Genomic DNA, 22,225 nt, shown 5'->3' with positions numbered 1-22,225 from the left:
TTCAGATATCACAAAAATAATTTATGACTAAGGAAACAAAACCTTTTGTCTCACAATATATTTCTTTGCGACAGCTGTGGTATTTCACTGAAAGCACAAAAGCTGTGATGGTCTGGACTGCAATCAACCATTTTTAATAGGAAATTTTTACAGACTTTTAATAAGATCTCCTAACATAATTTATGGGGAGAGGTTTTGAAGTGAAGAGGCATTGTTTGGCAAAGTGTTCTTCCTCTAATCTCAGGAAATTTAAATAATCGAGTGCTCATTTCCTCTAAACTTAGGATTTCTCCTAAAAAAATGGTTAAGAAAAACACCTGCTACACTAGCAGCAAAATAAGTGTATCTAGAATCCAAACAACATATATTGCTAAAGGCTTTTCAAAGGCAAAATGCTCCATGTCAGAACCCAATATTATTAATAATAATGCAATATTGAATTTTGCTTCTTAAACTCAGAATATTTAATAAATATTTTGAATGAAGATAGCATGCTGGTCAGGATAACTGCAGGTACTTTTTTTAAACTGATACAGTTGGGGGAATTGAAAGTGGGCAAATGTGGAGAATTTACAGTTTATAAGAAAACCAGATAAGCACCCAAAAGTTACTATACTTACTGAAGTTATCCAGAATTCCTCCGACTGCAGAACTTGGCTGGAAGAACTAGGGAAAAACCAGAAACATAAGTAGGAAGCACATTTCTATACATCTATAAAGCTAATCAAAGTTCCTGAATATGAAACAGGTTTTGTTTGGCTGATTAGTATTTTGGATTAATTTCTGAATTATTTTTTACCCTTGCTGAGTAACTCATTGTCTGTAATTCTGACTTGAAGTAATAGCTGACCTAAATGTGTTCCCCCAGTCTAGGTTTGTTAGAGCATCTCTCCCAAAGGAGGAAAAAAGAGAGGGAAAACCTTTAAAGGAAGGACTCGGGAACAGCTCAGGTAGTCACACTCACTACCCGGGATTCGTCCAGGTCACTGTGTGCCAAAGACCTCAAGAGGGCACTCAGCACAAAACGTACCGCATTACAGGAATGAAAAGGGTCTACAATTGCCATTGGCCAGTTTTCACAGAAGGCAGTTACCCTTACCCGGTTTTCCAGAGAGCCAACTCAGCTTTCATCTCATCACTACAGATGGAGAACTGTAAAAAAAAAATCAAAAACTTAATTCTGAAGAGGAAAAATTATGCCATCACAGAGTTTGTACTTGTTTTCTGTATTGAAGATCTGTTTCATCAATGCTTTTAAGAAAAGATGATCAGTTTCTACAGTCAACCCTAGCCCCTTTATTTTCAAAAGCTGTCTGTTGATTTCAAAGAGCTGTAGCCTCCATTAATACTGCTTTTTAAGATGTGTCACCTGAAGAACTTTGTTTTCTTCAGTCACTACATTCAAAGCATGCAGGACAGAATACCAGTTCTTTAGACTCCATCTCCCTCCTTGCCTCTCCCCCTTCTGGTTTGCCTACAGAAACAAACCAAACCAAACCAAACCAAACCAGTTTACAGTGGGAGCCAGCCAAAATTCACCTTTTCCCTTCAGCAGCCAAGACTTACTTGGATGTTTCTTTCTCCGTGTGTATACAAATATACACACATACACACATGAGCCAGTTCTGAAATTGTAGTGACCTCCTTTGGGTCCCTGCTCTGGCCTGTCCCTGAGGCGCTGCTCCCACCCGACCCTGCAGACCTGCCTGCTCCAGGGCACTGGCTGGCTGAGGCTCCCCAGCCCTAGTGCACCCGTCCTGGCGGCCTCCCCAGGGACCTCTGGCTCCCTCACCAGAGCTTTAATCCCATCAATGCCCCGTTTCTGAACTGGCTTCACAAACTGCAGACAGGACTGCAAACAATTGCCTCGTTTCCACAGAAATGTCATTATTTGAACAAAACTGAAACCCATTCTTTCACTGCATCCTCTTTACATTGGTAGTTTCACAAAACACATACTGCCCCCTTTATATTCAAAGTGGACTTCCTGATGCACAAGTTCAAATCCCAGCTATCATCTATCATCTTAATTCTTCTGGGACAAATAAAGTATTATGCAACATACCATATGTGGATATTTCAGCAGAGCTCTTTAGAGTCATGTCCTGTCTACCCAGTGTGATCAATGGTTATTTTATTTTTGTGTATTTGGAATACTACATGACAAACCTCCATCTGGGTGCACTACCTAAACAAAAAAAAGACACGAGGTTGGGAGTCAATTCCCTATGTGACTTGGGCCACTGACATACCCTGGGGTATCTGAGACATCTGCAGAGGAATCTCACACACAGCATGGGATCTACAGAAGACTCATGGCAGCTTGTAGCCATGCATGATATCCCAGAACGCAAACTGGCACTAGGCACATACTTCAGCACCTGAAATGTCTCCTGAAGATCTGTGCAAATCAAATGTATGATGTATCCCTATTCCCCCAGGGTGCTGGGTGTCACGTTACCTTTATTCTCGCAGGACTGTATTAAGCAGTACTAGATGAAAGTCATCTGCACTTTAAAAATGCTTAAACACTCATTCTATGAAAATCAGATCCCATTCCAGATTAGGCACACAAAGCAGAGACCTATCTCTGTACCTATCTGTAACTTCCAGAATGCTGACCTATGGAATATAAAATACTGCTAAGGCTATCAGTCAGACAGTATTAAAATATTCTGCTTAAAACCACTTTAGTAAAGATAATTCATCACTTAAAGTAGGGATATTATTTCAAAAATACTGCCCAAACTAGAATAAATTAATTAGCCAGGATTTGGATGAAAAATTAAAGAGTTGAACCATTATCCAAAAGTAATACAAGCATGCAGATGATCAAAACTAATTTGAGCCATGAACTTTATTAAAGGCAATGCGGGCCTTTATCAGGTTCATTGCGCTCAGTGCTGTGAAACTTGGAAGCACGTGCTACCCCTGCTCTGGTTATTAGTCTCAATAACTAAGTCTAGTTGTTATTTGGTTAGGTTTATAGGTGAAAAAAGAAAAAAAAAAAGAAAAAAAAGGTTTGTATACAGCAGTCTTACTAACTTAGGAAATTTAGGTAAGTTTTTAGAAGACACTTTAACCTCTGCAAACTATGGTGGGTATAATGATGATAAGGTGATGTGACTAATAATTAATTCAACATTTATTGATAAAAAGTTGAAACTGCCAGTGCTTTCAGTATCTTCTACATATTTTATATAAAACCATTATTAGAAACATTTCCCAAAACGTTTGGTGATCCAAAACACCAACAGGCTGTGGACAGAATCACACTATGTGTGTTAGTTGTGATACAAATGTGTAAAACTCAAGAGTATAGAGACAAGAGATGCAAAGGCTGTTCTGGAAGCTCACAATATTCCTCCAAACCTCAGACTGTGACTTTGATTCCTGCAAATTGCCCAGTAATTCCACAGCAGAATTAAGTTTTTTCAGCTTTTGCAGAAAGGGTGGAACTCTCACTCCCCAGTCAGTGAAGCTGAATTCATCAAGGTTTGTTTTACTGAGCAATGAAAAAATTTCATAAGGAATGTCCAGGACAAAAAAAAAAAAAAAAAAGAAAAAGCATCTGCTATTTTTTAAGCACAGCAACTATTTGGAGTGGCATCCTTTAGTCTATACATCCCTTGAGTTCATTATCAATTGCTAGTTTTTCCTAGTTACCTTCCAATATATTGGCAAACCTCTCTGAAAACTCCAAGGTTGCCATTAATATTCAATTAGTCTCCAAAGTTTGTGTAAATGATTTCTAAATACAAACCACCGAGAACACCAAATATCACTGTTAAGGACCCTTTTTATTTGTGTTTCCATATTTATTGCTAAAATCTCATTTGTAAAATTTGGGCTAAGTGAGTGTTTCACCGACAACAGAGCAACAGCTCTTTTTGCTAAACAGTGTCAATGCTAGGAAGGCATTCAATGGTATGATCAATAAATCAATATAACTTTTTTTCATACTGTAGATTATTTATTTAAACTCTTGAAGCATAAAACACTACCTCCAGTCCCAGTGAACTATATCTCATTTAGTTATTTTACATCAAGGACAAGACTTTACAAAACACTGTACCATCAAGATGATTCACACATTCTAACGTAAACAATATAAAACACAGCACTGCAGTACCAGCCTCAACTTTCTCATTAGCAGAATAATCATCTCGGCTCTCTTTTCCTGGCACTTCAAAACTCCATTGCTGGTTGTCGGACTGTATTTCTCCAAAGAAATATTTATCTTGAATTAGTCAACGACTTTTAGAGTAATAAAAAGCTCTTAATTACTTTCTAGTCAGTACTGTTACGTAGCATAAAGAGGCCATCCACGAAGCCTTCTCTCAAACCCCTTCAGCTCTTACTAAATAAGTCTTTAGAAGACATTTAACCCAAATAGTTGTGAACTTGTCTAAGTGTTTTCTAGATTTCTGTATCCAGTGAACACTTAGCATAAGCCCCAGGGAAATAAAAGTTTGCGTGTGGTTTTCTTTTTTCCTCTACTTTTTCTCGGCTTTCATTTTAGCCTTTGAAACATGGGGAAAGCCAAGCTATGTTCCTGTTGGTCTGCCAGAGCTGTTGAATAGGAAATTTCTTAACGCTTCAGCTGAAAAAACGTGCAATATGTCAGTAACACCGAGTGATGGTTTGTTACTTTCAGCTGGAGTACGAGCTAAGGTGTTAAAACAAACTAAGCAGTGGGTTACTCGCCACCTGGTTAGGAGCTTTTGTCCTTTCTCTGGCCACGTTTCACTCCCGACACACCTATACTAAGTCTATTATTTAAACTCTTCCAGGAGACAGGACTAGGCAAGAACTTACACTTCTGGGGGTGGGGGGTGGTGGTGGTGTAGGAAACACTCCTTTTAGACGGAAAGAGAGAAAAAAATGGTCTTTGTTTCCACACGGTAGCAGTCCTGCCGACACCGACGGCATACGGGCACCAGCGCACCTGGGAGCACCCGCCTAAGGGCGGCCAGCTACTCCCATCTCCCCCGCAGGGACGAGCGCTGAGGCGACCCGCCCGGCCCGCTGCCGCCGAGGCACGGCCCGCTGCCGCCCGCCAGACCGTGAGGTGGAATCCGGGTCCGGGCTGCCCTGAAGTCGCCCGGCCGCGGCGGGGGCACCTCCGCCCCGCAGCAGAACTCCGCCGGCGAGGGCCCGAGGGGAACCGCTCGGGGACCGGGGCGACAGCGGGCCAGGCGGAGGCTGGAGGGGATCCGCGCCCGCTCTGAGGGGCCCGCTCCGGCTTCCGGCTCCCGCCTCGCCTCGCCTCGCCTCGCCTCGCCCACAGCGGCGCGCGGCGGGCAGGGCGGAGCGCGAGACCCCGCCCCGCCCCGCCCCTCAGGAGCGGGGCAGCGGAAGCGGGCGGCGCGCGGCACCGGAAGCCGCTCTGCCTTTCCGGTGCGGGCGGCGTGCTCGGTCCGGCCAGCGGCAGCCTCCGCCGCCATGAGCGTCCCGGCTTTTATCGACATCACGGAGGAGGATCAGGTCAGCGGCCGGGGCTCGGCAGGGGGAGCGGGTCGCGGGGGTGTCGGCGGCAGAGCGAGGGGGCCGGGTCCCGGCCCTCGGGGGTCGATCCCGCCGTGGGGAAGCAGGGCCGGGCCGGGCCGGGCTGGGCTGCGGCGGCCTGCGGGGCGGGGGGCCGGGGGCCGGGGGCCCCGTCCCGTCCCGTCCCGTCCCGTCCCGTCCCGTCGCTGTCAGTCAGTCAGTCAGTCAGGCCGGTCGCCTTGACGGGGGCGCGCGTCCCTGTCCTGGCCAAGGCCGCTGCTCGGCGCGGAGCCCGCGTAGCTCGCCCTCAACTGCTGTGGGCTGTGTCCTGGAGAGTTTGACAGGAAAAGCGGCCGGAGAGATAAGTCTGTGCTCGCAGATTCCTCTTCAAAGTTCTTCACCTCCCTAGTGATTTGTTTTCATTTTTCTTATGCAGTGTTTGGTTTTTTTTTTTTTAGCAGAGGAACACCCGTTCAGATACGGGCTTGAGCATTGTGTATGCATCTCGGTTTTGCAGGGTTCTCGATACTGCGGGCATGGGAATTGTGAATTTTGTCTTTGAGCTACTTGTTTGTTTTGTCTTTGAATTTTAGGGTTTCCCGGTGTCTTTTAAGTGGTGTGTATATGCACAGTTGGAAATCTACAAGAAATGCATACACAACTACTGGCCTTCAGTCCAGTTTTTGCTTGCCATAATGTCTAGTAAATCCCCATCGAGTAGTTAGTCTGAAACATCTTCAGGACAGTAAGGGGTCCGAGATCATTTAGCTGTGTCTGATGGTACCGTAATGATGTGATGTAAATGACGCCTGGTGTCACAGTAGCATCCCAGTCAGAGTTTCCCTGTGCCAAAAGTTGTATGGCCTCATGCAGATTGTTTCTGAAGGGTTATGGTTCTGCTGCTGAAACTGTGGAGTGTGACATTAATGAATAGGCCTGTCGCTGGGGGAAAGATATTTTCTTAGTGTAGGCTTAAATGCTAATAAGGTAAGGCAGGTCGTAGCATTATGTTGGGAACTGTCTTTAACTTGTGTGAAGACTGTAAGTTCTGTCTCCTCTAAAGTGGTTTTGTTTATACCCTTTTTCTTTTCTAGTGAAGAAGCAACTAAATGGTTTTATTGTTTTGCCTGAAGTTTTCAAAGGGAGTAAAAGATAATAAAAATTCCTAAGAAAGCATCTTTGTCGCAAAAACTTACTAGGCCTGCTTTCCTCTAACCTGTTCCAAGTGACACGTTCATACTGTGAGAAAGTTCAACAGTTGTGTGATCTATTCAGTTCCTGGCAAACCAGCCATAGCATGTGCAGCATCTTACACTGAGTCGGTATTTGGGTTGTACGTTGAAGTGGAGGAGTGTTGTAGGATACAGGGTGGTAGGGAGAAGTGAGAGGAAGTGTGAGCGAGCAGTGGGGGCAGTGGAGTGGTTGCAGAACAAAATTCTGTAAGAAATTTAATTACTTTGACTTTGCTGTTCACAAAACAACTTTTGTTTTGTGTATGTTGTCTTTTTTTTTTAAGGCTGCAGAACTTCGAGCTTACCTGAAATCGAAAGGAGCAGAAATCTCTGAAGAAAACGCTGAAGGTGGACTTCATGTGGACTTGGCACAGATTATTGAAGTTTGTGACGTGTGCCTGAAAGAGGATGACAAAGGTTTGCATCTTTAAGTCTTGTTGCTTTTGCTAAACATATCGCCATCACTGCTTTCAAACAATAACAGCTGGCAGAATTTAGAGGTATGTTGCATGGCTTGCATGCTTGCATGTTAACACATGCATCTTTATAAAACTGGAAGTGCTTATTTCCATCATTGCCATGTAAAATTTGCATGTACTCTACCCCTCCCTTCTCCAAACATCCAGCGCCCTTTGAAGAAGTCAGAAATTGAGCTAGACTGCACTTGTTATGAAGGCATAGTGAATTGTATGTAAAATAGGTTTTCAATCTGAAGAAAAGAGTATGATAAAAATAAGACTTATTGTCAGTTACTGGCTGTGATGGTGCAGATCAAGAAAAAGAAAAGTGACAACAAAAATTAGGACTAGACATCTGTAAGTAGAAGTTTTAAGGCCTAAACATTATTTGACTATTATTGTCTGAAAACACTAGGATTTTCAGTAGTCAATAACTCTTTTTGAGTTAGGGCTGTAGATCCTTAGAAAGTGCACTAATATGTTTTAATGACACTGATAATGCTGCCATAGCCTTAAATGATCTTTCTGTGCCTGTTGTGCTCTGTACTAATATACAAATTCCATTTAGAACTTTTACATGTAAAAAATCAATTGCTAATATGAATAGTGTATGTTGTTTGAAAGAATGCATGGTTCATCTAAGAAAGAGTACTTAAGATTATTTCATGTTGCCTTTTACTGTAGGCAAATGAGTATGAAATCCTGGAGAAGCTTATTGCTCTGCTGTTTGATGTTCAGATGTCATTTCGGGGAATAAATAGTATTTTCCATATGTAATGAATTTTGTTTTTGCCCTTTGCCTAACTGGTATTTGGGGAGACTGTGAAAAGAAAACACAAAACCTGTCTGGTCCTGTTTGGAAAGGATGGAACACCATGCTTAAAACAGGAGCTGGGGAAGCTTTTGAATAGACTTTGTTCTTGTGGGTATTTTCCCTGTGGTCTGGGTATCCCTTGTGCTCCTGGTGAAATGTTTTACTGTACTTGAGCACTTAGCGTTAGTATTCTCACTGTAGAATCGTGGAGCGGTTTTCTGGATGTGCAGGAAGAAGCCACTGGGTTTTTTAAGACCAAAACCTGAAGTTCCTCTGACTTCCCTTATGTGTCAACAGAGAATTCAGAGCAAGGATGATATCAAATACCAAATTCTGTTTTGACCTTAGAGTGGGAATTCTTACTTTACATGAGATGTGTTGGTGAAAGACCACATGAGCCAAATCTCTGGTACATTCTGATGAATATCCAGATTGGTTACCTTGGCATTTTCTCTCTTTCACAGTTCTTGCTGGTGCTAAATAATTATTCATAGCAGAAGTAACTTTCCAGCATGAAATAGCTAGTGATGATTGCTGCTTGCAGTTTTAAACAGCTGCATGTTTTGTTTTGTGCAGATGTTGAGAGTGTGATGAACAGTGTAGTCTCTTTGCTTCTTATCCTGGAACCTGACAAACAAGAAGCACTGATTGAAAGCCTGTGTGAGAAGTTAGTAAAATTTCGGGAAGGAGAGCGCCCATCTCTTAGGCTGCAGCTGTAAGTATTGTACTGAGGAAAGTGAGACAGTGGTACCTTGCAAAGTCATTATCTTGTATGTCTTTAAATCCAAGTGTGGGGTGTCTGTCAAGATATGTCTCTCTGATGCAGGAAGCAGTCTTTTTTTTACCTCCTTTTTCCCTATCATAAAATAGAAGTACCAATATACTTTCTTTGCTTGGGTATTACAAAATTAAATTTAAAATGCATAGTTTTCAGCTCCTCTGCTGAAAATGGTTACAAAACTGGAAGCTGTTAAAATCCATCATGGATATAAGGTGCCACCGGGTGCTTTGGGTGTACTAGCACGCATCTTAATAGAGACATTTATATGTACTCCAGTAATGTTTTTTGAAACCTCTTCAACTCAGTTGTTTGTTGTTTGTGGTTTAGACTGAGCAATCTCTTCCATGGTATGGATAAGAACACTCCTGTGAGATACACAGTGTACTGCAGCCTTCTTAAAGTGGCCTCATCATGTGGTGCCATCCAGTACATTCCAACTGAACTAGATCAGGTAATTAATGTGGTGCTTCAAGTTATGGCCTTTGTATTAACTGTGTTGCATCTCACTAAATACTAGTCAGAGTTGATACAGAATGTCTCTGTTATAAATTGTCAGAGCCTAGTGAAATAAGAAATGCAGAATACAGAATTTCTTATCTTTTAAAGGTCTGTCCACTGAATCTAAATCAAGTTGCCATTTATTTTCCGTTTCTGATGCTGAACGTAGTTAGATGTGTCTGTTTCATTCCTGTGATAGTAATGAAAGTGAGAAGCTTTGAACAGGGGTGAAGCATCAAGTTCTTGTCACTTGCTCTGGAATCAAGAGTGCATTAGAATCACTCATCCTTATTTAGGAAGTAACATGGAGAGCACAGACTTTTGGCTTCTCATGGGAAAAATTCCAGGTTCTGCATGGGGAGCCTGAGAGTCAGAGGACCAAAAGGAGAAATCTCTGTGCAAGACCTTTTCAATCCTTTTCTGCTTGAGAGAAAATGAGAAGTATTTTCAGTTTTATTTTAGTCTTTTCCCCAACGCTTCTTTTTCACTTGTTTTCTACCTAGGTTCGAAAATGGATTTCTGACTGGAATCTCGGCACAGAGAAAAAGCATACTCTTCTGAGACTGCTGTACGATGTCCTGGTAGACTGCAAAAAAAGGTATAAAAGACAAGTAATAGATACTAGATAACTGTATTTTAAGTTGAAGTATTGTAAGTGATCTGTAGGGAAAGTATTTCTCGCAACACTTTTAAAATTAATCTGTACTGATAATTCAATCTAAATATACCTGGGTCTTTTTCTTTTTATGTTTTTAAGCACTCTTATGTTAAACCAGTGTTTCCAAGAATATTAAAGTTAGTAGTGAATTAGCTGCAAATCACAGACTCCCGAAATAAAACTATTGCTTTCTATAAGTATTAATCTTTGAGCATTGTAGCATTATGCCAAGTTTATTATTTAATTACACTTTTGACATTTTAGTGCATGGTAGTGCTATCTCTTACTTAATGATGTTGGGAGGCTTATCAATCACAGTTAACAGAATCAGTCTTTTTATGTAAACATTACCTTTAGGACAGAGCTTTCCACTAGTCATGGAAATTAATGTCCACAGAATACCTGCTTGGCCACTTTAAATTATTATCCTGGATCATAAGAAGCATCTTTGATCTAACAAACTTGGCAGACCAGTGTCTTCTGGCATGTGAAGTAATCCTGTGTGTATCGAGTCTGTAAATTAATGTAAGTCTTAACTGAGAGCTGTCATCAGTTTATCTTCCAGATGTGATACAATGTATTGACTGCATTCGCCAGGGCTATAGAGATGGGCTGGTATCCAGAAGTAGTTTCAGCAGGTAGTTCCACAACAGTTTCAGCCGGTCTCAACTGTCCCTGCTGTAGTTTGGGATGTGTGTGTGGAGTGTGTGTGTTGCTTCCCCCCGCCTTTCCCTTTCACTTTGTTTTCTGAGTTAGTTTTCTAAGTTTGTTTTTTTTTTTTAATTTTCATAGTGAGGCAGCATCAGGACCTCTACACTGGTGACTTACACTGGTAGCAGAACAACACTTACGTTTTCTACATTTGCATAACCTTGTACTGCTGCAGGAGGAAGCAATTCTGTCCTGTACCCCCCATTCCTGTTCTGTCCCCTCCAGCTACCAAGCACCTGTGTGTGTTTGTGCATTTGTGCAACTGCAGGGTGGATTGGACTGGGGAGGTGACCTTGCCAGGGTTTAAAAAAGGCAAGTGTGGAGCTGTTACAGGAGGAGGAGAGTTTCTTCTGGCAGGAGAGTTAGCTTATTCTGGCCTGGAAATGCTGTGTCAACATAGCAGGATCATTTTTAACTAACCTCAACTTAGGGATGATTAATCCTTATGGAGTAGTTACACCGTGAGCTGCATCATTATTGGGAATTCCTATTCCTGTTACTAACACTAAAATGCTTTTGCGTTGATAGTACTGTATGACAGATTTGAGATGGTCAAAATAATTTCAGAAATGTTAATCGGAGATCTTACACATTGCTTAGTGCTTACTTTGTTTCAGAAGTATTACACTGATACTCTGCAATGCCCCTACTTTTTTAAACACTTCTCATCCTATTGATTTACTGAGAGGTTTTAACTAGCTTAATTCCCATACTAACTATTTTTATCTAGTCTTGTTATCAAATCTGTGGATTAAACTTCTAATTTTTGTTTCCAGTGCTACCAGTAACCTTGCTACCAAATGGTTTTTGCTTACTAATAATAGGTAATATTTGCAAGTTAGGCATTAAAAACTTTCACAAACCCTGTAATGTATTACTCCTGCACTCAGTGTCCTTACCATCTGTTGCAGCAAGCTTTGCACTGAATGGAGCAATTTTTCAGAGCACTTGCACTTCTCTCCAGAAAAGAAAACAAGAATTGACCTTAGCACCTTTGACCTGGTTCACTCTCCTGGATCAGTGGGCAGTATTTGCAATAGTATGGGAAACTCACAGCAGCATTCCAGCTTTAGCACTCAGGAATGTTGCTCTATCTAGCAGTATGGGAAGTGGGAACTGAAAATTAAGTAATAAAAATAATACCTCAGTTACGGTGTTGATTTGTAATCAAGGGAAAAGAATAATTGTTGAAAAAAATTGAGTTTTAATTTTTTTGTTTTGGTTCGTTTTATGTTTTAACTTCACTCAATGTGGCGGAAGAGATGGTTTTCCATAGCTAATAGACTTTCCCCCAATGGATAAGTTAGTAGTGAACAGATTGGTAGCTCATGAGAAGTACATTATGTAGATGTTATGTGTGGTGTTCCTTTCCTGCAGTCATAAGTGAAAACTTGTTCTATCAAATCTTTTCCAGTCACTTTCTGGTTGAAGTTTCTTCTTTCTGATGATCAAAATCATCTTGATCTCTTCGAAGAGGGATTTTTATCTTTCCCATGATCAACTGAAGAAAAATTGGTGGTGGTGGCTGGAAAACAGATGGCTGGTGTGGCTTGTTTCTGAGATCTGTATTTGGTAGCTGAACTTTGCAAGAGATTAGTTACTTTCTCTGCTGCTTATGCTCCGTGCCATAAAGGTTCTGCAGTAGAGTTTTGTGCCTCAGCTGCTTTAGTCTTCAGCATTTTCCTAGCTGTGTTGGCATGAAACTGCAAGGTAACGCAACCTGTTTTCTTTTCCAGTTATAGATGGGAGTTTTACAAACATGCATGGCTTGCATGCAGCCAGAGAGTTGAGTTCTTCTGTGAGGCCCTGCCAGGCACCAGCCTGATGCAGCTTACAGCTGGTCTCTGCTATTGACCTGGCAGGATTCAGAGTGGGATTAGTCCTGCCCAAGTTTACATTCAAACAGGTCTGGCAAGTCTGGTTATTCATACCTGTAGCAAAAAGCTCAGCATGTCAGGCATCTGCAAAATAATTGTTTCACTTAATTTTAATTCCATTTAATATCATGTAATGTAGAGGGACTCGATTCCAACATCTGAATACTCTGTATTTTTTTCTTCCTTTTATCTACCATCACTCTTTAGTTCTCACTGGCTTTTTGTCAAGTTACGCATCTAGACTGGCAAGTGGAGCCAAGAGTACTTGGGCAAGCTGTCTTGCTAGAAAAAATGTTCACATTTGCATCTTAGGTGAGATATACATGTAGCAATGAGCTCTGGTAAAATAGTGATCTGTATTACTGCTTTAAACATTCTAATTTATGGTAGCAATCTGACGCTGAATAGAATGAATAAGATTAAAAGGCCTGCCATATTTGCCGAGGCTTACAAGAATTTAGCACAGAAAGTTTGGGAGTATTTGTCTTGTAGCATTCTGATGTTTCCTAGAAATACAAGTGAAAGATTCCACTCCTTCCCCACTTCAAAAAAAAAAAAAGGTGGGGGATTGCAAATACTGTTTGAAATTAGTTAAATGCATAGTTTTCAATTTTTACTCCTCAGGGAAGGGGGAGGAGAGGAAAGGTTCCAGAAATCTGTACCACAGTGCTGAAGTGTATAAGATCAGCTACTGAAAGCTTGTGTTAAATAAGGAGTCTTGTATTGTTAGGTTGAATAGCACATCAGCTGAGCCTCTTTCTTTGAATGTCTACATAGTATCAGTCTGTATTAAACTGGTTCTTTGTTTTTACTAGAACATCTAGTGTTGATAAGATTTCACCAGTGCAAAAATCATAGTCTGTCATAGACTGATTTACATGCAAATGGTTCTGTCATATATAAAGCTGTCTAAATTAATTTTATTTCACTGATACAGAGCTATCAGTTCCTCTACACACCAATATCAGTTGCCATGAGAAAACATAAGCTGACCTTTTTAATGCTGGGTCTTAAAACAAATGTTTCATTCAAGTTTACATCCCTGAAGACAGTTCTGGAATAATGGCTGGGACCTATAGAAAATTCCCCTGCCTTGGGCACAAACTGTCTTCACTCAGTATACATCCAGATGATAAATGGTATTCCTTGTTTCCCACGATGTCTTAATATTTGTACTGCATATCCATGAGATCTGGTAAATTCTCTATGAGCACAAAACCTCACTCTGTAAAAAAGTTGTCAAATAGTAGTATTATGAGATTTAAAATAAATACCCATATAAAGATAGTGTAATTGTACTAGAAAGCCAGTTCAGACCTGTCCTGCTATATGGGTTAAACCTGTATCACAGCACAGTATGTACTGGGAGTGTTGTGTTGGTTTGTTCCTTCCCAGTGCAATTTATGCCATTAACTTAAGTAATTAAAGTGAATTGAAACTTTATTCTTGCAGAGTTTTTTCTTTTAAGGAAAGTTTTGTAGGCCTATTAGACCACGTGGGGAAATGTGTTGTGTCTGAAGAGCTTAGCTTTACACTGTAGCTCACTGTACTCTGGAGAGCAGCATCCAGCCTTCCTACTGTCCACTGAGGAAGTACCTCTTAGTAGAGTAGTTGCCAGTCTGTGTACGTGCATGGGAGACTTCTGCAAAGCACACGCGCACATCACTGAGTTCTGGTTGTGCTCTCACTGTTGAGTTTTGGTCGCATCTACAGCCACACCCTAGCTTGTCAAAGGAAGTAGTAAGATGGCATCAGCAAAATCTATTCTCTGTATAGAAGGACTGTCACAACCTTCTATTTTGATAGTTAATAAGAATTCCAGGAGAAATAGGAAATAGTTTTTTGTGTGTATACACACAGCACATTCAATGTGTATATTTTTTTGCTGAAAATTTTGTAAAAAGCATCAGCAGTTGCTGGCCTCGCTAGTGGTAAGAACTGTTATGTGAACACAAATCCAAATCTGTTAAAATGACAGGGTAACGGTCTCGGAGCTGGTTTGCAGTAACTGATGAGCTGTTGTTTACAAAATAATCTGGGTAGACAAGGCTGTAGGTTTACTTAATTTTCGCAGAATGAATTGTTTTTCTAAAAGTTGTCTGTCAAAGCAATGTTGCAAGCTGCTTGCTTCACAGCAGCCTAAGCCAGTCTAATTGCTGGCTGCTTAACTTCGTCAGTAAAATGAGCAGCTCTCACTCTGAATACTTGAAGAGAGAATCTGTGAAAGAAGAAGAGGCAGCTTTTACACAGTCATTTTCCTGACCATAAATATTTTTTAAGATATGCCATTTTACATTTGAAATAAACTTTGCAGTGCTACTTATTCTGCAATGATTAAATCCAGATGTGCATAAGAGAAGCATTCTAGTGAACCATATAAAGCTGTTCCTAGCTCAGAAAGCTTTTTCCATAACCAGTAGGTAATTTATCAATTTAAGAGAATGAAATGAAGGGTGAAGATAAACATTTTGTAGAACAAGAATTGAAAGAATACATCTAGTTAATTTGTTCTCTCCACTAGAATTAAAATGGATCATCTACATCTTTTTCAAGTGTAATTTAATTTGACCTATAACATCATAATGGAATTACTTAAATATTTGAGTGTCTTGTTTGAACTATTTTTTTCAGCAATCCTGAGGTAACTTTATTTTTCTTCTGTAGTGACACTGCAGCAAAAGTAATGGTGGAACTCCTGGGAAGTTACACAGAGGACAATGCTTCTCAGGCTAGAGTTGATGCTCACAGGTAATACTGACTTCCCGGTTTCCTTAAAAGTAGCTTTTTCTCAATTGCTAAATTACGTTGATTGCCTTACTATTAAGAGTATCGAATGGCCTGGCAGGCAAGGGCCCTGACACAGCCTCTTTTCTATAGCATGGCTGACTTGATCGAGAATTTATCTGTGCAATCTACAGTAGGTTTGGCTGTTTCTAGGCAGAGTCAGGTTTACTGCATTGTGCGAGTGCACAGGTGTGTTTCTGGTCATTGCTGAGAGATCAGTCAGCCTCGGGTAAGGACTTCGTTTACATCAACTGTGCAATCAAACTTTGAATTGGCATCCTTTATTTCAGACTTTTTACGTACTGATTGTTTGATTCTCTAACTTCGAGCATTCTTTTCAAATAGCACTTTGTGTTGAAAAGAAATTCTTGCTCTCTTTTCTGTGAGCAAGTACTAAGGATGTGAACTGCACAGAAATAAACTTACTTGTTGGACAAGCTGGGAGTGAGTTGATTCTTAACACTGTATTCTCCCCACTGGCCAAAATGAGTAAAAGCTTGTATTTTGACATTCTACCTATCATGATTCTTCTTAGGAATTAGATTTTTAATAAGCTGTGTAGTTCTGCCAGGTGTGTACAGCCAGTAGTTCTCAAGGGAGTTGTTTATACTTGAGCATGGAGGAAAATCAAGATGACTCATTTTGAAAATTAAAGTGTCTGCATAAATGAAAACTTCATTGACCATCCTACAGCAATCTTAGGGTTTTTACATCTGAGAGAACACGTCTGCCTAGGGTTTATCATATTGCTGCGTCTATGCAGACCTTAGGTTCTTCTGGGTGTATGTTACGTGGCAGCGTCGCGGTCTAGGCCATCGGAGCGAGTGTAGCACTGTCTTCTCACGTGCCACTGAACAAAAGGTTTCACCTAGAGTTCTAGAAACACTTTAGGTCTTCTTATAGTCTGGAGCTGCAACTGATGAATCATAGGCCTTGCAGTATTTGGTATTGGGGGTTTTCTCTGTTTTGTGTCACGTATTCAAGTATAATTAATCTTCCTAAACAACTTTATTCTGTGAAATTTTAGGAGAACAGTAAAAATACCTCTAGGAATGAAGGCGGAATGAAAATAAATGCAGAGATGGAAACAGCAGGGTGATCTGTAATCTTACCACCTGGCAAATTTCGTTTGTGATGCTGGGCAAATTACTTAATGTTTTCTGTTCCTTGTTTTTTCCGTCTGTAAAACAAAGATTAAAATTGGAATGTGACAGGTTTTACGTTTAGGAATAGTTGAAAACCCTTGGTTGTTTCCTAGCAAGCAAGGATTGAGTTGCACTTACTTATAAAAATGTGTATTGCTGTAAAAATAAGCATTTTCCTTTTCTAATTAGATGTATTGTGCGAGCATTGAAGGATCCAAATACCTTTCTCTTTGATCATCTTCTTGCCTTAAAACCAGTCAAATTTTTGGAAGGAGAACTTATTCATGATGTAAGTAACTTTGTTTTTAGCAAGATGGTTTGATATCTGTAGAGTGCCTTGTTTTTTTAGTGTCTTCAAATTTATTAGAATAGTTATCTATGTCAGTAATATTGAGCTGCAATGTACTATTTCTTTTAATGCTTTTAGAATTAAAAAATTAAAATACTACATGTGAAATGTTTCCCTTCAGAAGTTTCAGAAACTCGGTTACAAATCCTGCCCTCACATGAGTTCTGTAGCAAAACTGCCTTTCAAGTCTGAGAAAAGGAAATGAGCGCAGCACAGATTGCCCTCAGATATTGACAGAAGACAGAATTTTAGCTCTTAACAGTTTATTTTTCTGTTCAGTACCAATAGTTCTCCCCCCCCCCCCCCCCCCCCCCCCAGTCTCCAGGGAGGGAAACATAGATAATATTTAAACTGTTCTTGTATTTCTTTTCCATCTTCTAGCTTTTGACAATTTTTGTGAGTGCTAAACTAGCATCCTATGTCAAGTTTTATCAGAACAACAAAGACTTCATTGACTCCCTCGGTAAGTTTTCAGATCATTACATTTCTGGCTATTTACATGGCTTAAGATATGGAAGCTGCAAAGTGCTTCAGTTTGATCCCATATATTGAAGCCAAGGAAATGTAATAGGAATTTTTAAGAATGGTTTAGAGTTTGTAGACTCTAACCTCTACTAGATCATAAATGGACCATCTAACTGTGGTTTGTTCTACTAGGACAAGCTGTTTTATGTTTGGAAGTGAACTGTGTTTTTCCCCACTTCTTTTCTCTTAAACCTTTTGGGAGGGGAGCTTTAATGCGTTGATACTCTAGGCTAGGCCAGAGATTACAACTTTATTAAGCCAGCAGCTTGTATAAATCCCTTACAATTTTTTTTTATGATTAATAACTTTATAACAGCAAATAATTCTCCTGAACAGTAAGATAAAACATGCAAATAGTGTGTGTGTGTGTGTCTGCATGTGCTGATGCATTAGACCTAGCAAGCCACAGTCTGTCCCAGTTAATTTGTTTCATCACATGAAGCAATGTGATGGAATGTTAATGTCAGCACCCTCTTTATTTACACACTGTGGAAAAAAGGAGTAGTAATTAACACTTTGACACTCCCCCGTTGATGTGTAATTGACTGTTTCAAAGGAGCACTGGTTCATAAGCTATTGCATGCATTAAAATTACGTTTTTTATATTCCAGCTTTTTAGGACAGGGGTCAGTGACAATGCAGAGATTGCTCAATGATGCAGATTTTTTTATTACTGCATTAAGGTTTTGACATATTGGTAATGAATAAATGTTTCCATAAAAATCAATTTTTATTTTTTTTATAACTTTGATTTTGAAATGACACTTGAATACTGGCTGAATGCATTTGAGGAAAGGCATAGTTTTGCTAAAACAGAGTTTAGTGCAGCCTTTCAACACATGCATTATTTTGCTTAATGGAGTGTGGTATAATTCTGAGAATAATTACCCTCAAAGGTTTAAAATGCTGGTACTTTGGGTATTAAAATGATGGAAATATCAATGTAATTTTTTGTGGATAAAATTAGCAGCAAGTTTTGGTAGCTTGTAAATCTGTATATAGGATAAGCATACCTTTTGTCATATGTATTTGAACATTAGTTGTGTAGACATCTTAGGCTTTTCTTTCATAGAGGAAAGTGCTTTTTGTATTGTAATTATTTTTATGTATTGAAATGGTTTATCTGTTAGTTATTTGTCCACAGAAGTATTTGCTGTAAATGCTTTTATGCTATTGTTTGAATAAATTTATGGAAGATTAGTTAACACATATGCGTAGTATCAATCGTATAATATACAATAGTCACAATTTCTTTGCCTCCCTGTATCTGTGTTTACCTCTGTGAACATACAGTGTGTGCATTTTCAATATATCTAGGATTCACATAATCTTAGCAAAATCCTTAAATATGTTTCGAAAGACAGCCTTCAAGTTATCTTGATTTCTCACCTGCTTCACGGTGTACTTGGAAAATTCTGAATGTCTTTGAGCAGCAGACAAGGTAGAGATTCTGAGGCAGTGCAGACTGGAATGCTAGGAACCTGGTCTGAGCATTTCAGCCATGCATTTGAAAAACAAGGGCAGTTTGGTACAGAAAACAATACTATTATTAGATGAGGCATTAAAAATTCTTCAGAACACCTGTGATCTGTTCCCAAAAATAAACAGATTTTTAATTGTGCTTTAAAGTTTGTGTTTGCTTTCTTTTTTTTAATAACTTGCCAAGATACTGTGCTTTAAAATAAAGGATATTAATAATAGGATTGCAGTGACAGTAGAGCATGAGCTTTAGTTCTAACCCTTCCTGGATAAGGACCAATTAAAACTAATCTATGAAAGCTGTGCAGTGAAGGCTCCTACAGGTGGCATCAGTTTGTTACAATTTGTTGTTTTATTAATGCTGACAACTTAGGCCAGCAGTAGCATTATCTGTGTCAACTGAATCGCCCTAACATGTCCACATTTAATCTGGTATTATCAGCAGTCTTTTTCAGAAAGTTAATCAGCATCTCATTTGCATTTGTTAATTAGGGTTAATGTGTGCTAATTGATTTTTTGATGCTTGTAGAGTTCCATTAAACCCAGTTAGGTATAGTTGCTGGTGCTCCTCGTTCGTGTGAATTATGGTGATCACATTTTTGTTGAATCAGTGCCAAAGAGGGAACCTGCATCATAATTATAGCTAATTAACACAACATGATGTGCTGCACTAATGTGCTTTCCTATTAGTGTATGGATGTTATAAATTCCAAACTTAAATATTTACTGAAGCAGTGTGACTGTTTATAATGTCATTCCAAAACAAAATGACTGACATTCATTTTAAAGAAGCTTCCACTGAATCTTAGTTGGTACCTCACACAACTCAGATTAAGAAATGCCTTGGTTCATCTGAATGTCTTAACTTTGTTGACCTAGCCTTTTTTTTCAGGAAAATGGTCTCTGATTTAGACATGCAAGCCCTTGGCTCAATTCCTCGTGTTGCCATTCATACGATCATGTAAAAGATCTAACTTTTAATATCTGTTCCTTTCTTCATGAAGAACACTTTTTTGCCACACTAGATGCTGTAAGCGTACATGTGACTCATGATGCTTTTTTTCTGTGGTACAAACAGTTAATTCAGTGCCAAAACACGTTCTCCTGGCACAAAAATGTTATGTTGCTAAACCATTACTGAGAGAGGTTTATTTTCAAGCAACTACATGAGAATGAGTGGTGAGGCTGTAAGAAGGTTTTGACATTACCAGTCATGTATTTTCCATTTGTTGTTGTATTGCTGTTCTTCCAGATGATGCAGCTGAAAAATTAATTTGCACCCTCACCACCTAAAGTTCTGTTAAGATGATGTTTTCACTGTTTCAAAAAAATCTCTGTGCTTCACTTTCGTAGATATTTATTACCTTTTACTGAGAACAACTGAGTCTTGATGAATTCACAACTAAACTAGCTATTTTAGCAAAACACAAGGAAGATGCATGAATTAATGTTTTACCTCAAAAAAATGTTGATAAGGACAGGTGGAGTATTTTCTTGGTGTGAAATAAATTTTAAATTATTGGAAGTATATATAGTAAAAATAACATGAAAAAATTAATTAGTGAATTATAATTCATATCCATAAACTATCAACGCTTTTACACAGGCTTGTTGCACGAACACAATATGGCAAAAATGAGGCTACTTACTTTCATGGGAATGGCTGTAGAGAATAAAGAAATATCATTTGACACAATGCAACAAGAACTTCAGATTGGAGCTGATGATGTAGAAGCATTTGTTATTGATGGTAAGAACTATTGTACCATACTTTACACAATGCTAATGAATAATACCTTTTAGTCTTCTATGCTAATGTTAAATATTCAGAAAAATATCCATTTTTAATTTCTGTGTTTGTTACAAGCTCTAGCTGCAAAACTTCATGCTTAAAGACGTGCCTAACTGTTGTCTTTTGAACAGTGTTTTTCTTTTCAGTGACAGCAACTGTATTTCATGTAATTCTTCATAGAACTAATACATAGTTTGCAGGTTTAATTTGTCATGTGGTTTTGTTTGCCGTCATTAAAACAGGATGTGTTTGTAGGGGAGAGAAGTTCATAAAAATTGTACAGGATAATGCTTTAATAGGTTGGCACCAAACAATAGGATTCAGGCATGACCTTCATCTTGTTACATCATTTTGCTTTTCTGCCTACTAGACTGTTAAAACCAACAGCAAAACAATATTAAGTGAACTGCTGTGTTTTTATGTTTTTATTGATCTAATTTTGAACATTTTTTATGCAGTTTAATACCTTTGCACTATCTTGAAAATATTGCTCAAAACAGCATTACTTTTTTGCAGCTGTAAAGACAAAGATGGTATACTGCAAAATAGATCAGACACAGAGGAAAGTAGTTGTCAGGTAAGACTTAATTCTTCATAGCATTTTGCAGAACTTAGTGTGTTCTAATTATTTCACTTACATGTGTAGAATATTTTAACTAGAAGCAAGGTATTGTTCCTATCAGTTGCTGGTAGTTAAATAGTTGCTATTTATCATAATTTTATTAAAGCTCACACTGAATGTGATTAGCTTATTTAATGAAAGAGTCCTATTTTCCAGCACATTTCATTTAATGACCTGATAGTGACAAGAATACTAATGACTGTTGTTGCTTTAAATATTTGGGAAGGCTACAGAATTCTCTAACTGGTAAAGTGCAGCTCTTTATATAGAGAAAATAAAAATTTCCCTATTCATTTGTGAGACTAAAGTAATGCTATGAAAGAATTAATAGGTGAGCATGACATCTAGTAATCATCTTCTGATTTTGTTTTACTTCTCTAGCCACAGCACACATCGGACTTTTGGAAAGCAGCAATGGCAGCAATTGTATGACACTCTGAACACCTGGAAACAAAATTTGAATCAAGTGAAAAACAGTCTACTCAGTCTCTCAGACACCTAAAAAAATGTAACGTCACTATAGATGAAATTTATTCAAAACTTTGACAATTTGTGAATGTTTCCAAAATGTATGCAATTGGTTTAAAGAAGCTAAATATTCTAAATTGCAACACACACAAAAAAGCAATAAAACTAACATGGGAAAATATCTTCTGTTGATTTTCTTACATAATTGGCAACAAAAAACCAGTAGCAATATTGGTTATGCTTCTTTTGTTCTTGTTGAAGTTTACAATATGAGGATCTTTCTTTGTAAGAGTTGGTGGGGAGGAAGGGAGGGAGATCAGAAAAATGATAGTGCAAGTAATTGTAAAGTAAGAGAAAATTTCCCTTATACCCTAAAGGAGGAAAAATGTGAACCAGTTAGAAGTGAAGCTTTATGAAGGAAGATCTGCTGCCTTATCTCTGTAATTCATACCTGGTGCTTTAGTGCTGAAAGAGACCTTATTGATACAGAATCAACTACAACAGTTATATTTAAATAATTTGGCAGTGAAGATAAGCTGAAGATT

The 22,225-nt window shown here is 39.0% G+C and overlaps 2 protein-coding genes and 1 long non-coding RNA gene across 3 annotated transcripts in view; 2 read left to right on the top strand and 1 right to left on the bottom strand.

The window, feature by feature from the left end:
- WT1 (WT1 transcription factor) overlaps positions 1-5,231 on the bottom strand; it is a 92,307-nt gene extending 87,076 nt beyond the window's left edge. The window contains exons 1-3 of the mRNA XM_069803981.1: positions 4,819-5,231; positions 1,100-1,152; positions 621-666 (exon numbers count right to left, since the gene is read on the bottom strand). The gene's annotated coding sequence lies outside the window, so the exon portion shown is untranslated. The remainder of the gene's footprint in view (positions 1-620; positions 667-1,099; positions 1,153-4,818) is intronic.
- A 112-nt stretch (positions 5,232-5,343) lies between these two features.
- EIF3M (eukaryotic translation initiation factor 3 subunit M) lies at positions 5,344-21,861 on the top strand. Its single transcript, XM_069803979.1, has 11 exons — positions 5,344-5,487; positions 7,004-7,136; positions 8,568-8,706; positions 9,100-9,223; positions 9,774-9,868; positions 15,181-15,264; positions 16,635-16,734; positions 17,176-17,257; positions 20,405-20,548; positions 21,107-21,167; positions 21,594-21,861. The coding sequence occupies exons 1-11, from the start codon at positions 5,446-5,448 to the stop codon at positions 21,712-21,714; spliced, it is 1,125 nt and encodes a 374-aa protein (XP_069660080.1). The 5' UTR covers positions 5,344-5,445; the 3' UTR covers positions 21,715-21,861.
- Positions 9,881-13,959, top strand: LOC138689295 (uncharacterized). Its single transcript, XR_011328176.1, has 2 exons — positions 9,881-11,792; positions 11,943-13,959. It is a non-coding gene; the product is annotated as an uncharacterized lncRNA (long non-coding RNA).
- Positions 21,862-22,225: the final 364 nt, after the last annotated feature.

Source organism: Haliaeetus albicilla, chromosome 16, assembly GCF_947461875.1.
Source record: "Haliaeetus albicilla chromosome 16, bHalAlb1.1, whole genome shotgun sequence".
NCBI classification, from domain to species: Eukaryota; Metazoa; Chordata; class Aves; order Accipitriformes; family Accipitridae; genus Haliaeetus; species Haliaeetus albicilla.
Note: the sequence above shows the minus strand (reverse complement) of the source record. Positions and strands in the feature narration are given on the sequence as shown.